Genomic DNA, 17,406 nt, shown 5'->3' on the forward strand with positions numbered 1-17,406 from the left:
CTGGGAGGCGAAGCAGTGAGCTGAGATCGTGCCATTGCACTCTAGCCTGGGCAACAGAGCGAGACTCTGTCTCCAAAAAACAAAAAAAAAGAAATCCGATACAAATGACTTCTCTTGATGGTAAGATTTAAGGGTGATTTTTCTCCCATTTCTTGACATTTTATATTTTTATTTAGCAAATATTGCTTTCACAAAAAGGAAACGATTTCCAAAGTGTTTTCCCTCTCCTCTATTTTCATTCATTTAAAGGCAAAAAAGAGCAGAATATAAATAAAATGAAACATGAATGAAATTTAACAAAACGGAGAACAAAAGGGAAGAAACGTAAAGCAAGGAGAAAGCATGAAATAGACTGAAGTAGCAGCAGGGCACCAGAATCAAACAATCTGCAGCTAGTCAATGGTCTGCTATCTATTATTAATTAGATCTCCATTGCCCATCTACTCCCTTTCCAACCCAGCTGTATTTTCTGTTGTGTTCTCATTTTCAATGAAAATTGGCAGCCTCAATTAGGTTATGGAGAATGTGCTAAAATTATTTCAAACAGTTTTAAACTTTTGGTTCACAAACCTCTATAAAGTTTGTTAAATGCTGGTGTGTCAAACGGATCCGTTAAATGGCCAAAGTTTGGTCTGGGTAACCCACTGAAAATAAAACAAATACATACAAATTTAATTGCAAAAGCCTTTATAAGCAATATATTTAGGGATATCTAACCGAGAGATATTTATAATCTATTCTACATACTCCTTCTTGGAAAGCATTCCAGGCATGAACAAACAGATGGCAACACAGCCACAAAATCTTCAGTTACACAATCTGTTCTTAGCGTCAGCCCAATAACTCAAAAGTCTTCACAACTCAAGAGATAGAGAAGAATGAATTTAAAGGACCCCCCTCACTCCAATATTTACTGACCTATCAGCCCCATTTAATTTCAGTTCTCCTCCTACACAAAGCCATTTCAGAAAGAAACTTACACTAGAGATAATACTTTTTTAAAATCAACAATTATACATGAAGTGAATATTAGGTATAAAGCACTATATCAGGCACTGTGGTATTTAAAAGACTTGGTCCCTCCTAGGGGTTTCTACTCTGGTTGAAGATATTGTAACTTTAATATTTATTCCAAAACACAGTCGATGCAAATTAGTATTAAATGCCTTGAAGAATTTTTAACCTGTCTAATTAAGGAACCAAAGTTATTAGTGAATAACATATGAGATTTTTTTTTAATGCTCATCAGGGATTGACAGAACCTAATTAATTCCTCTATTAAATATACCTCTGATTTTATTAAAGTTTCACATTTGACATTTCCATAGTTCACACTCAAGACTTCTAATCAGAAAAAAAAAAGGCTCCACAAATTTGTCATGCTTTTGATTACCTTTACATACCAAAAAGCACTGCTAATTATCAATGGCAATTCATATAAAGCCATATCAATAATAACCAATCAGTTGTCATTATAAATTATTCTAACATTTTATGCTAGTTTCTTTCATAAATTTCAAATAATTATGTATTAGAAGAATAACTGGGAAAATCCACAGGTTACTCATCCGATGCAAGAAAAAATATCTGTTTTCATTAATTTTGTTAAAATGCAAACTACTAGGTATGGAAAGAAAGATTTCATTGCTTCAGAATTAAATTGTTTGTAAACTTTGTAACAAAACTATAGCAGTAATGTATCTTTTAAATATTTGTACTATTTTGATGAATTTGAGGTGGAGAAAAAATGTTTATATCATCCTGAACTGAAACTCTACATACAATTTCTTATAAAAGAACATCTGGTTTGACTATATGAAATAGGAGTTTTTCAGGCAGTATGGAAAGTCAGTCATCATCTAAAAGATTATTTCTTTTATGGGGAAAACCAGTGCAATATCCAAACAACTGACATAAAAAAAACAAATTTTCAGAATACAATTTTCCCAATGAGGGGGATGTAAGTATGCATATTCTTCTGCCTCTCAGATAGTATTTTCTTTTGTATCACAGGAAAGCTCTAAATAAAAGTAAAAGGAGGCATAAATTTTTCAGAATTATTGCTTACTATATACATTTACAAGCCTGTAAATTTTGAACTATGGAAACTTGGCTTGTCATCTTAGTTTACCCACTCAAATACTGTGTGATTTTGACATTCCTTAAGTTTGTTTAGGTCTTAATTCTATCACCTGTGTAAAAATGAAAAAGCATACAAGATAATGGTCTCTTTAACTCTGAAGGTGTATGATGTATGAAAATAGATATCTTACTTGTTTGGTATCTGAGAGAAGATTTCAGTCACCCACTTTTCCAAAGTATCCAGTGTTTCTTGAGAGGGGAGGACAGGGAAGATACAGGAAAATACAATGACATTATTCAAGATAGAAATGCAATTAGATTTCTCAGAGATCTTTAGCTAAAAAACAAAGGGTTATTTTAATTTGGCCATTACTTGCCACTCCTGAATGGATTAATAGGAAAAATAACAGTAGAAAAGAAAACCTTATGACACAGAGAATTCTATGAGACTCCTTTATTTCTCCCTGGTAAAGTTAGACAATGCATACAAGTTTAACAAAAAAAAATATATCTTTAGCATTAGGCTAGTGTGAAGAACCAAGAGATAAGATTATGCCAACCATGCTACGCCCATTCCGAAACTTACATCCTCTTGGAAGGTTTCTCCATACTAACCCATATTACATTAACCTCTCCTTTCTGCCATCTCATCAGTACTTTTATATTCCACTTGTTTTACATTAATTTACACTTGCTGAGGTTTTAACTCATAGGTCTTCTTTTTAGTCTTTATATATATAAATCATACATATATATGATTTATGTTTCCTTTGATTCACTTCTTATATTTAATAAGAAATTCTTTTGAAATGTATAGTAAAAAAACAAGATCTAAATGAAAAAGGGAACTTTTTGCTTCATCTGAGTGACCATCATTGAAGAGTATTTGTTAGTTCTACCAGGCACATGAATTTCACTAATTCTCAATAGAGAACCCCATTATATAAAACATGGAATTTAGACTAATGGACTTCTGAATCTATATTATACTATTTATATAGATGTTTGACTCTTAAATGGTATAATTAATGCTTAAACTCTAAATTCTATGAAATCTACATTGTACATAGTTTTCATCAAAACTCTAGCCTAGGCACAGTGGCTGGGGCCAGTAATCCCAGCTATCTCAGAGGCAGAGGCAAGAGGATCACCTGAGCCCAGGCATTTGAGGCTACGGTGAGCTACGATTGTGTCACTGCACTATAGCCTGAATGACAGAGCAAAACCCTGTCTTGTTAAACAACAAAAACTCTAGGACTTGTTTTAAAATTTTGAAATAAGCATTAATAAGCTCTTATATCTGTCATCACAGAGGAAGAAAATACAAAAGAAACGGAATAACTAGTTCAAGAAAAACACATGGAATGATTTGCAAACACAATAATCAAAAATCGTGAATTAACTTGTATACCAAATATGGAATTACCTAATTTAGCAAATGTAAAAGGAACCTAGAAGCAATTTGAACAAAAGAATCTACCATACCATGTAACTTTACCTTCAAGTCAACTTTAGTGAACTCATTTTGATCATAAATGCAAAAATGTTTTACATGTAAGTACCAAGTCAGATTTGATCTTAATTTTGACAATGTAAAAAGCAAACTTTATAAAAAGGGGAATCACATTAGGGTGAGAGGATTAGCCTTTCAAACAGAAATGTGCAAACTATAAGGTATGCTAAATGGAATAATTTAGCAATTTACTGACTTTGAAAAACAAGTAGGTTGAAATGTAAAGAAAACAAAAGAAAGCTTCCATGATTTCCTTAATGAGAAAAAGTTAATGTGAGTTACTGAAGACAATGATCAAAGAAGGAAAACAGAGACATTCATCAGTCTTTACATTGTGGTATTCACCAGTATTTTATATTTAAGATACTTCTGCCATTGTCACCATGATCAATCTCAATTAATCATGCCATTTTTACAGGACCTTATGTAAGAATGAACAAACCAACACTTTGCACTGTAAGAGTTTGTAATTACTATAGAGTAAATGTAAAACCACAGACACAATTGCAGCTGAAGGTGGCTTAAAAGATCAATTCATGACCTATTAGAATATTAATACATTCATAGACCAGCCTACATATCTTATCTTACAAATAAGACCTATTTCTGTAAGAGATTTGCTTGAGAATCTCATTATCTTGTGTTTCCCTGAGCTTTGCCACTAGCTATGTGACATCTCCAAGTTCTGATTTCCTTTACCTTGTATTAAGGTCAAGCACTAAAGTAATTAATAGTACAATAGTACACTGCAACACCGATACAGGCAAACAAATCCTAAGAAAGCACTACTTCAGGGTAACTCTAAGAGCCATAATAAATAGTTACCTTTGGATTGAACCACTAAAGTCATGTAATGAGCAGAGTAGTAACGCATCCAGAATTCTCTCAATCTAGCATGTGTATCAATATTATTCTTTTTTGGCTCATGCTTGAGCGTCTCAGCATTTCCTATAAAAGAATGAAAAAAATCATAGATATAACTAAGTTCACTTTGTTAAGTCTTCTACATCATCAATGCATACTTAGCTACCATACATGATTAATGAAATAACCCAAGTGACTCAAGAATATTGAACCAGTATGCAATAATGTATTAACATTAATGAGACAAAAATGCATAAGAAACAATTCTGAAGTATATTTTAATATCCAAGGAATTAATCTCTGGTTGGGAAAACCTTAAAAAAACAGACAATAACTCCCTAAGCTTCCCTGCTTAATAATTAGTCTAGCAGTATTCAATCCAGGTTCTTTCTAATTATTTTAATAATAGGTTTGTGTAATCCTTTTTTTTTTTTTTTTAAAGACAGCGTTTCACTCTTGTTGCCCAGGCTGGAGTGCAATAGCATGATCTCAGCTCACCGCAACCTCCGCCTCCTGGGTTCAAGCAATTCTCCTGTCTCAGCCTCTCAAGTAGCTGGGACTACAGGCGTGCACCACCACACCCGGCTAATTTTTGTATTTTTAGTAGAGACGGGGTTTCACCATCTTGGCCAGGCTGGTCTCAAACTCCTGACCTCATGATCCACCCGCCTTGGCCTCCCAAAGTGCTGGGATTACAGGTGTGAGCCACCGTGCCCAGCTAATTCTTAAAAATAAAACACATGAAGCAAGAATGCCCAATAAAATGTATATAACTGTACAGAAATATACAGGGAAACAAAGCACCCTTTAAAGAATAATTTAGATCATCTCGTCCTAAATTTTACTCTATAGTCAACAGGATTAATATGAGGCTGTAACTAAATCCTACCACTAAGAAAATGCCATTATGAAAAACAGACACCAGTTAAACAGTTTACCAGATGAACAAAATTAAGTCACAGTTAAAAAAACTCTTACAGAAACCACTGGTAACTCTGTTGACAAATGGACATGTCAGGCTGAGGTAGAGCGCGGACTTTATAATCAGATAAACAGATGTCCAAATCTCACATCCACCACTTACTAGCTGCGTGATTTAAACAAATTACATAACTTGACTGAAATTTAAAACAGAGATGGGGTCTCACTATGTTGCCAAGGCTGGTTTTGAACTGGGCTCCAGTGATTCTCCCACCTCAGCCTCCCAAAGCATTGGGATTACAGGTGTGAACCACCACGCCTGGCCTAAACCTGTTTATCTTTAAATGGAGATGATAATGGTACCTATCTCTGAACATTGTGATAATGATCAAATGAAATAATTCATGTAGTGCTAGCATAGTGTCTGGCACTTCAAAAGCATTCACAAAATGTAAGGTATTATTCTTGCTATATTCATTGTTAGAGAACCAAATACTGGCATATTTAACAACTTCGTGTTTGAAAGGCTAACTAGCTATCCTAAAAGGCAAAGGGTACCTAGGGGCTCTAGCTTTATAATTTTCAATTCCTTGTCAACTTTTCTTATTCTAAATCTTAACTAGAAAATATGAAATAAGATGATGTATTTAGTATCTTACCCCAAAAAAATTTTCCCATAGGATGTCCAGGTCTAGCAAGGCTTCCAAACAACATTTCCTTTCTGTTTGCATCAGAAGGCCTTGCAAGTTGATATTCTGTCAATTTTAAAGAAACACATAATAAAACAAAATTCAGTATCTCCTTTATTATATGGAAATTCAAACTTACAGAACGGAAAGCAAGGAAGTAACAAAAATTAACTTTATGAATCATGTGTTATAAGACTGAAGTGGGAAACTCAATGATCCAGGCCTGGCTCTATGACTTAATATGACCTGTAATTTTGGGTAAATCAATTCAGCTTACCAGAGTTTTACCCTTATTTTTCAAATGAAACACAAGGTAGTTAATGATCTGAAAGTTTCAGCTCTAGGATGCTATGTACAAGATTTTACTGATGAAAATGCTAATAAAATATTAAACCTTGTATCTGGGAACTTGGTCATATATATTGTTTAAATTTCTTCCAAAACCAACTATGTTGGTAATAAAGTATGATGGCTAAGAACAATCACTTTGAAGTCAGAAATACCTTGGCTACCGCTAAAGACTGAATGTTTGTGTCCCCCCTACCCAAAATTTCTACGTTGAAACTTAATCCCCAATGTGATGGTATTTGGAGGTAGGGGCCAATGAGAAATGATTAGGTAATGAGGGCAGAGCCCTCATGAATGGATTAGTGCCTTGTAAAAGAGACCTCAGAGTGCTCCCTTGCCCCTTCTGCTGTATGAGGACAAAGAGTGAAGGCAGTTGTCTATGAACCAGAGAGCTGTCACCAGACACCAAATCTGCCAGTTCTTTGATCTTGGACTTCTCAGCCTCCAAAACTGTAAGAAACAATTCTGTTGTTTATAAGCCACCCGGTGTGTGGGACTCTGTTATGGCAGCCCAAATGGACTAAAAACCGCTAGAATTGCAGTTCTGACACTAAGCTCAATAACCTTGAGGAAGATCTAACGTACCTGATTCCATTCCTCCAAAACTGTAAGAAAATAAATGTTTTATTTCAAGCCACCACATTTCTGCAATAACAGGTAATATAGCAGACCTGTAAACATATCTACGAAAAGTGATTTAAGACCCCTTGTAACTGACAAAAATAGAGTATAAATAGCTGAACACTTAGAGACCACATTTGGAAAGGAAACATTAAAAATAAAGAAGTAAATAAAACTAGAGACTGCACTTTGACACATAATTAAGATTTAAAAAGGCATTGGACATGCCTTTCATCTCAGTCAGTAAGACACACTAGGTAGGCAATTATATATGTTTATATGAGCATAAACTATCATTAAAATAAAAAGTCAATTACTACATTGAAATGAATGTAGCCTGTGTGACGACTATGAGGAAAACTTTACGAAGAAATGAAGAGTGGGCCAGGTGCGGTGGCCTACGCCTGTAATCCCAGCACCCTGGGAGGCCAAGGCGGGCGGATTACGAGGTCAGGAGATCGAGACCATCCTGCTAACACCGTGAAACCCCGTCTCTACTAAAAATACAAAAAAAAAAAATAGCAGGGCATGGTGGCAGGCGCCTGTAGTCCCAGCTTCTCAGGACATTGAGGGAGAAGAATGGCGTGAACCTGGGAGGTGGAGCTTGCAGTGAGCCAAGATCGCGCCACTGCACTCCAGCCTGGGTGACAGAGAGAGACTCTGTCTCAAAACAATAATAATAATAATTTCTCCAGGCCAGGTATGGTGGCTCACACCTGTAATCACAGCACTTTGGGAGGCCGAGGCGGGCAGATCATGAGGTCAAGAGATCGAGAGCCTCCTGGCCAACATGGGGAAACCCATCTCTACTAAAAATACAAAAATTAGCTGGGCATGGTGGCACGCACCTATAGTCCCAGCTACTTGGGAGGCTGAGGCAGAATTGCTTGAATCCAGGAGGCAGAGGTTACAGTGAGCCAAGATAGAGCCACTGCACGCCAGCCTGGGCAACAGAGGAAGAATCGGTCTCAAAAATAATAACAATAATTTCTCCATAATCTCCTCTTAGCAATAAAAAAATTCTTTTTTCTTTCTTTTTTTTTTTTTTGAGACGGAATCTTGCTCTGTCGCCAGGCTGGAATGCAGTGGTGCTAATCTCAGCTCACTCCAACCTCCGCCTCCCGGGTTCAAGCAATTCCCCTGCCTCAGTCTCCCAAGTAGCTGGGACTACAGGTGCACAACACCACACCCAGCTAATTTTTGGTATTTTAGTAGAGATGGGGTTTCTCCATGTTGGCCAGGATGGTCTCAATCTCCTGACCTCGTGATCCGCCCGCCTTGGCCTCCCAAATTAATTCTATTTTTAAAACCTACCATGTAGATATGTTATATGAGCTTCTGTTATTAAATGTATTCAGGTAAGGTGCAGTGGCTCATGCCTGTAATCCCAGCACTTTGGGAGGCTGAAGCACGCAGATCACCTGAGGTCAGGAGTTCAAGACCAGCCTGGCCAACATAGTGAAACCCCGTCTCTACTAAAAATACAAAAACTAGCTGTGCATGGTGGCAGGCACCTGTAGTCCCAGCTACTTGGGAGGCTGAGGCAGAAGAACCACTCGAGCTCAGGAGTTAGAGGTTGCAGTGAGCTGAGATTGCACTACTGCACTCCAGCCTGGGCAACAGAGCAAGACTGTGTCTCAAAAAATAAATAAAATAAAAATAAATATATTCAAGGAAATTATAAAAGACTGAACAAATCTACTTGCATTGTGCAAATAAACGTTTATAAATGTATGTGTACAAATCCTCCATTGAAAGATTAGACCAAAAACTGATATGAGTATAGGGAACAATGACCTAGTGATGAAGTTACCACTAGTTAACAAATTTAAAAGCCAGGACAGAAAGAATCTCTTCCATATGCAGGTGGAGACAAATAAAGGAAAAGGAAAATGACCCTATAAGATGAATTTGCCAGAGCTGTTGAAGGCTCAACAGTCTTCATTTTCTTATACATGGACCTGGCCATCCAATCATGCAGACAACTAAAGAGATGTGAATGAGACAAGTAAAACCTGAAAGACAGAAGAAAGATTGTCCCATCTGAATAGACTAGAAAAAAATAACACCTGATTACTGAGCTTTCAAAACGGGTTAATAAGTAATTTATTGCATCAGTTACAACTGTTGGATCAGATTGAAATCTAGGTCTCCTATCATTAAAAAAAAAAAAAGAAAGAAACAAATGAACAAAAGCACAACAGAATTTTTACTTTAGTTCAGCATAAACCAAAACTCCATACTGTGTTGTATATACATATATATTTCTTTCAGCATAATTTTTCAAAGCATAATAAAATATATTCTGGTTTAAAATTGTAAAATCTACTTAAAGGTCTGCTTGTTTAAACACTGGTGTCAACCCACTCTAGAAACTGTATAAAGAAAAACATACTAGAAAGCACCTAGTTCTTGAGTCTCAAAATACGGAAAGTGCTTTTACAGTTATCCTCAGTTGTTTTGCTTTTTCATCCATTCAACAGGTTTTAACTGGGTTTAAGGTAAAACAGACGCTGTGCTAGGCAAGTGAAAAAATGAAGAAAATAAATCCTTGATTTCCAAGGAGCTACTATAGCTAGAAGGAGCCTAACCATTCCATCCTCTTTTACAAATAAACTGAATGCCACAGCTAGAGACACTTCTGTAAGTTAAACAGGGGTCTGCTGACTTCCAGATAGATCACTCTAGCCATCTGTTAGTTTACTCAGCCTAGTAAATGCTTTAAATCACTATTAGAACTAGACACTGCATCAAACCAAGGAGGAAAATACTACAAAAAGTGGAACAAATACAGACTTGCAGTCGCTATAAGCCAAGCCTAACCTATATGAACTGGAAGTCCCCTCAAATCTAGTATTAAATGTTTCTAATACCTAAATAAATCAAGCAGGGATAATATACAATGGTGATATTTATTGGTACTATATAATTAAGGAATATTTATAGCACAGAGCTATAATGAAGCCTCACCCTATATAAGCACATTGTTTTCCTCCATAGTCTTCAATCTTTGAATCTCAAAAGATTAGCCCCTATGGTAAAACCTTCAAAAAACAAAGGATGAAAAAACTAAAATCCACCATCCCTTTCATTTACTTCAAATCTACACTGAATTAGACGTTTAATGACTTCAGGAATAAACACAACACATATTTCAATTTAGTACTTTAAAATATAAAGATAAAATGGTCTAGAGATAAAGAAGGATAAATGTAATAAGTAACTGGTTTCATGAAGGAAAAAACTGTAGTTACACATAAAGTACTCCTCTTACCACTATCAACAGCTTCAACTTCCCGGTCAATTGCATCTCTGATCATTAGTGGATGGATGAAGAACTGGGCCCATCTGAACAAAAAACAAAACTGGCATTTCTGTTTTTGTTCACTTTCATCAATCAACATCTATTATTTTAATTAAGAAACTAAGTTGGAGATTTAATTCACAATCCTAAGTATGTAAAATCTAAATAATCTGCATTTCTATATTTTAAACTAATATCTACATGTTACTTTAACGTTTTCATTGTGAAATATATTTAATAACAATCATACAGAAAAGTTAATAAAATATGAACATATAAACGACATCTGAGTGGCCCACCCAGGTGAAGAAACAGACCATAGTCAATACTCCAGAAGCACCTGGCTCACACCCTTACCTCATGAAATATCCTGAATGTATAGTAGTAATTTATCTCTTTTTCTTTATAGTTTTATTACCTATATATCTATTTCTAAACCAATATTTATCAGCCCTTTGTATTTCCATTATCAACCCTTAGGAGCCTTTTCAGAAATTTTCTCCTATTCATTCCTTTGTAAAACTATAATACCACAGATAGTCTATTTATGTAATGTTATGTACATCTATGTTTTTATAGAGAGAGTACATAAAGCTTACTTTTTTAGTTCAATGCAAGGTTACAAATGACTAAAAACATTTCAGTTAAAAGTTAAATCAGAATTTTAAAGACTTGGTATTTAAGTTAATCTTATAATTTTATCTGCTTTTTAAATTAATTTTTAATTATATAAACTGTGATGTATCAAATTACACATACAAATTCCACTTATATAAATATATAATAGCAATGCAATTAAATTGTTAAAAATTATTCAAAAATTGGTGTTTTTCCAGCAAAATAAAACAATTTAAAAAATTAATTTCCTAAAATGTTAACTTTTTTTTTTTTTGGATATAGTGTCTCACTCTATCACTCAGGCTAGAATGCAGTGCCACAATCACTGCTCACTGTGGCCTCAAACTGCGGGGTTCAGGCAATCCTCCTGCCTCAACCTCCGAAGTAGCTGAGACTAGAGATGTGCACTACTATTTTTTTTTTTAATCTTTAAATTTTTTGTAGAGACAGGGTCTCCCTACATTGCTCAGGCTTAATAAATTTTTAACTTTTGCCTGCAATAAGGTAACTTTTAACTTAACTACCTGCTAGATATACTGGGGCATTTTTTTTCTTTTCAGTACTTGGTATGATTAATGATGGGTTGGATAATTTCTGTTGACTTAAATAATGAAACTAATTTTATTTAATTATGTCACCCAGACTGGAGTGTGTAGTGGCACATCATGGCTCACTGGAGCCTTGACCTCGCCAGGCTCAGGTGATCCTCCCACCTCAGCATCCCAAGTAGCTAAGGCTACAGGCATGCACCATCATGCCCTGCTAACTTTTTCCCCGCACCATGTTACCCAGGCTGGTCCCCAGCTCCTGGGCTCAAGTAATCCACCTGCCTTGGCCTTCCAAACTGCTGGGATTATAGGCATGAGTCATCATGCCCAGCCTACTAACATTCCTAAAAGATATTTTTATTTAGTGTACAATTTGTGATTCTAGTTATTAGTTGGTAGTTATTTTTCTTCAGAGCACTGAGGTTAAGTAGTCATCTGTAAGTGTAACTCATCTTCCTTTGAAGAAAATTTTCTCGTTTATCTGGCAAAAATTTTCTATATTTCTTCTAATGTATCCTTTTGGAAGTTATTAGACTTTAATCTCTGATTTGATGTCTTACAACAGGTTCTGAAAATTTTCCAGTGATCAACCCTTCAAATGTTGTCTCTACTTCAATTTTCTCTCTCCTCCTTCTAGGACTCCAAGTTAAATATATGGGATATTTTCATTCTATCCTCTATGCCTTATATTCTTTGTATTTTTAATTTTGTGCTATATGCTATATTTGGGTTATATATGTTCTTTATGCTATATTTGGGTTAATTCCTTCTGGTTTATCTTCTGGCTTACTAATTCTATCTTCAACTCTATTTACTCTTAAACTTGTCCATTACTTTTTCAATTTTTTATCATAGTTCAGTTCCAGATGTATCTTTTCATTTTACAAATCTCCTAGGTCATATTTGAGTTTCTTTTTCCTTGCAAGTATATTCAAATTTGTCCTTTCTTTTTTTTTTTTTTTTTTGAGATGGAGTCTCGCTCTGTCACCCAAGCTGGAGTGCAGTGGCACTACCTTGGCTCACTGCAACCTCTGCCTCCCAGGTTCAAGTGATTCTCCTGCCTCACAGCCTCCTGAATAGCTGGGGCTACAGGCGCCCGCCACCGGACCCAGCTAATTTTTGTATTTTTAGTAGATATGGGGTTTCACCATATTAGCCAGGCTGGTTTCAAACTCCTGACCTCGGGTGATCCACCCGCCTCGGCCTCCCAAAGTACTGAGATTACAGGCAATGAGCCACCGCGTCTGGCCTTTATTTCTTAAAAAATAGAAAGTATAATTATTTTAGAAATTGTGTGTAACTATGCCAATACTTGAGATGTCTAAGAACCTGTTTGTGTTATCTGTTCTCAATCATGTTGCATTATTTTCCTGAGTACCTGCTTATTTTTGACTGAATGTTGGTTATTTTACTTGAAAAAATATTTGTAACAATTTAGGGCCTAGGAGGAAGGCATCTTCCTTTTGAGAGGGCTTATGTTTGCTTCTCCCAGGCTCCTGGGAACACTACCAGCTCTGGCCCATGAAGCCACAATCAAGACTTCGGGTGCCCCATAATACTTAGGCCCTTGGAATCTAGGCTGTAACTACTCAGGATGCCTCATCCATTTCCACAAGCTGAAGGTGAAGATTCTGTATTCCCAGCTTATAATGGGGAGGGTCTCCTGTTAGAAGTGGACATCCTAAGCTTTGGTATTTGTCACTCTTACCATGAAATACTGATAAAATAAAGTTCAAATTTACTGAAAATAGAAGATGCCACCATGGTAAAGACGGCTTCCATGCTCACTTACTGGAGTAAAAATTTAGTCATTTCCTCAGCTGTTTATTTAAATGATACAAGATACTTATAAACAATGTGGCCTGTGTGAGGGAATCAGATTTTGCTAACCTATTAAAAACAGGTACTTAATCCATGTTATATAAGAGCATATTACACATGTATAAAGGCTTTTCATTCCTTACACATTGTAGAAGTATAATATTATAGCATTTATTATAGTATTTACATCCTATAATGCTCTACTTATGGTAAAAATTTATGATTCGATATTCTCATTAATTTATCCTATTAATGCAGTGGCTTTCTGCTTATTAATTGGGTGGCTTTCTTTTTAAATAAAAATAAATGTGTAAGGTGATATTCTTAGATGATGAAGCAGTCCTTGTACAAAATATATTTAGAACAACTCTTTAAAAGGAAACAAAATAAACTTCTTAATTACATTTTATATCAAATTTCATAATCTCTGAGATAGCCAGAATGTATTCATATCATACATACTATTTGCCTATCCTTTTTCCCAATAAAATCAGTTATTTTTCCTTCTTTATATATGGACATAGCTAAATATAAAGTTGTAAAAATTCAACTTGTCTTCTGCTTAAGATTTCTTCACACATACAAAGACCTGTTTGGATTTTGTAAAACTTAAGAGCTGAGAATTCTGTAACAAGAGCAAAGATGCAGTTTTCTTCAGAGTTATATAGTTAAAGTCTCCTCTGAAGGTATTGCTGATCCTGTCTAAATTTATAGGAAAGATCATCTCAGGCACCATTTGCATTGCCTTCACTAATTTATCTTTCTTTTTTTTTTTTTTTTTTTTTTTTTTGAGACAGGGTCTCCGTCCATCACCCAGGCTGGAGTACAGTGGTGCGATCTCAGCTCACTGAAACCTCTGTCTCCCAGGTTCAAACAATTCTCGTGCCTCAGCCTCTCAAGCAGCTGGGATTACAGGCCTGCTTCACCACACCCAGCTAATTTTCGTATTTTCAGTAGAGATGGGGTTTCACCATGTTGGCCAGGCTGGTCTCAAATTCCTGGGCTCAAGTGATCTGCACACCTTGGCCTCCCAAAGTGCTCAACTATAGGCATCAGGTTGCAGTCAGCTAAGATCACACCACTGCACTCTAGCCTGGGCAACGCAGTGAGACTCTGTCTCCAAAACAAAAAAAAAAAAGTGGCATATGCTTCCAATTTATAGGAATATGTACAAAAGATTTTTCCAGATCAAATTAATCTCTTAAGAAAAGAGATAATTTCTTTTTACCTTTTTTATTTTGTTTTTGAGCAGAGTCCCACTCTGTCACTCAGGCTGGAGCGTTATGCCACGATTTCAGCTCACTGCAACCTCCACCTCCTGGATTCAAGCGATTCTCCTGTCTCAGCCTCCCAAGTAACTGGGATTACATGCACATGCAACCAAGCCCAGCTAATTTTTGTATTTTTAGTAGAGACAGGGTTTCACCGTGTTGGCCAGGCTGGTCTCGAACTCCTGGCCTCAAGTGATCCCCCCACCTCGGCCCCCAAAAGTGCTGTGATTACAGGTGTAAGCCACCGCACCAGGCCAATTTTTTTTTAAATATTAAATCTCTGCCATGTTTTAAAATTTTTTTTTTGGTCATTTATCTTTTGATTTTATGGTAATTTTTGCTATAAAGGAACTGCATTAATTCATTTAACAAATCTGAGTATCTACCAAATTCTTGATTTGCAGATGAATCAACAAAAAATAGACAAAAATTCCTACTCTGAAGGAGCTTACATCATACTAGACAAATGAGAGGTTTCTTTCTTTTTTTTTTTAACATTTCAATCTTGCATATATCTAGAATTAGGTATAACTTTTTTCTACTTTTCTACTTTTTTCCAGTGTAGACTTTGGTTTGCAACCATATAATCTCAAACTTCTACTATTGTACTGACAAACTTTCTGGAAAACAATTTTGCAATGAATTTCGAAAGCTTAAAGAAAAAAAACAAGTCTTAAAATTATATTTGCAAATATATTCAGTAATTTCCCTTCTTAGAACTTAATAGAAATAATTAAGAATATTCACAGAGATCACGATAGTCATCACACCATTACAGTATTAGAAAACTGGAAACAACTCAACTGTCCAATCACATGTAACTCGTTAAACACCTTATGGTACTTCTATACAATGTAAATAACATATCATCACTAAAAATCATGTTTTATAAATTATATAAGTTAAAATGATATATCTTGTTTAAAATTAATTATAGGCCGGGCATGGTGGCTCACGCCTGTAATCTCAGCACTTTGGGAGGCCGAGGTGGGCGGATCACGAGGTCAAGAGATCTAGACCATCCTGGACAACATGGTGAAACCCTGTCTCTACTAAAAATATAAAAATTAGCTGGGCGTGGTGGCGCATGCCTGTAGTCCCAACTACTCGGGAGGCTGAGGCAAGAGAACTGCTTGAACCTGGGAGGCGCAGGTTGCAGTGAGCCAAGATCGCTCCACTGCACTCATGCCTGGTGACAGAGCAAGACTCCGTCTCAAAAACAAACAAACAAACAAAAAAATTAATTATAAAAGGGTATGAACAATATGATCAGTATACGTTAATAAATATAGATGGGTCTATACCAAAACATCAATGGTGGTTATCTCTAGATTGTAAAATTAGAGGCAATCTTATCCTTTTTTTGCTTCTCTGTTTCTCCATATTTTCTACTAAATTCTGTTTTTTAAATAGTTAGGCAAAGTGGCTCACACCTATAATCCCAGCACTTTGAGAGGCTGAGGCAGGAGGATTACTTGAGGCCAGGAGTTTGAAACCAGCCTGGGCAATACAGCGAGACCCCCAATTCTACAAAAAATTTGAAAATTAACTGGGGCGGTGGCACATTCAGCCCAGGAGACTGAGGTTGCACTGAGCCACACATTCATGCAATTGATGGCCAGTCATACCATTGCACTCCAGCCTAGGCAGCACAGCAAGACCATATCTCTTTAAAAATATATATATATATAAAATAATGAGTCAATAGAGAATACATTATTAATAAAATTAATAAAACCCAAAAGGTGTTGAGTTTTATTTTAATCTTTAATACAAAGACTATATATAATAGAATAAGAGTCAAAGTATATTTAATAGTTTAACAGCTTTTTTCTCCAAATAAAGTTTTGTCACCCAGACTGGAGTTCAGTGGTGTGAATGTAGCTCACTACAGCCTCGAATTCCTGGACCCAAGCAATCCTTCCACCTCAGCCTCCTGAGCAAGGACTACAGGCACTCATCATCATGCTTGGTTAATTTTTTATTTACTTATTTTTGTAAAGACAAGTTCTTACTATTTTGTCCAGGCTGGTCTCAAATTCCTGGCTTTAAGCGATCCTTCTACCTCAGCCTCCTAAAGTACTTGAGTTACAAGCATGAGTCACCATGCCTGGTCCAAGTAAAGTATTGTGACAATTCTACAGTACAAGAATACTCTATTTACATTTGCAAAGTGTTATTAGATCATTAAAATTAAAATATATTTAGAGTTAGTTACCTGTCAAGGGCTTCCTTGAAGTACTTCCTCTGGACATCAAACTGAAAGACTGTGCGTTCACAATCAGTTGAGGCATTATCACTACCCCCGTGCTTCTTCAGGAAGGCATCAAACCCATTCTCATCTGGATATTTCAAACTACCCATGAATACCACTAAATGGAAAGAACACAAAGTCACACAACACAAAGATATAGACAATATTTTTATCACGTATGAACTTTCCTATATGCAAAGAAAAACTGAAAGAAAATAGATCAACACATCAAATAGTTATGTCTGAATTTTTTTTTTCTTTGAGACAGAGTCTCACTCTGTTACCCAGGATGGAGCACAGTGATGCAATCTTGGCTCACTACAACCTCTGCCTCCTGGGTTCAAGTAATTCTTGTGCCTCAGCCTCCCAAGTAGCTGGGATTACAGGCATGTGCCACCATGCCCAGCTAATTTTTGTATTTTTAGTAGACATGGGGTTTCACCAGGTTAGCCAGGCTGGTCTCCAACTCCTGACCTCAAGTGACCCGCCCACCTCGGCCTCCCAAAGTGCTGGGATTACAGGTGTGAGCCACCACACCCGACCCTAAATAAT

General features: G+C 36.1%; 1 protein-coding gene across 7 annotated transcripts in view; it reads right to left on the reverse strand.

Moving 5' to 3' along the window:
* NRDC (nardilysin convertase) overlaps positions 1-17,406 on the reverse strand; it is a 99,432-nt gene that overhangs the window by 29,584 nt on the left and 52,442 nt on the right. For all 7 annotated transcript variants that reach the window (XR_004185126.1, XR_004185127.1, XM_021941515.2 and 4 more), the window contains 6 exons: positions 16,819-16,972; positions 10,313-10,386; positions 6,040-6,135; positions 4,421-4,543; positions 2,274-2,331; positions 571-644 (listed from right to left, as the gene is read on the reverse strand). Coding sequence is in view for 5 of the 7 variants with exons in the window: in XM_021941515.2 (XP_021797207.1) it covers positions 571-644; positions 2,274-2,331; positions 4,421-4,543; positions 6,040-6,135; positions 10,313-10,386; positions 16,819-16,972 (579 nt within the window). In the remaining 2 variants the exon portion in view is untranslated. The remainder of the gene's footprint in view (positions 1-570; positions 645-2,273; positions 2,332-4,420; positions 4,544-6,039; positions 6,136-10,312; positions 10,387-16,818; positions 16,973-17,406) is intronic.

The sequence above is a fragment of the Papio anubis genome, chromosome 1 (genome assembly GCF_008728515.1).
Source record: "Papio anubis isolate 15944 chromosome 1, Panubis1.0, whole genome shotgun sequence".
NCBI lineage: Eukaryota > Metazoa > Chordata > Mammalia > Primates > Cercopithecidae > Papio > Papio anubis.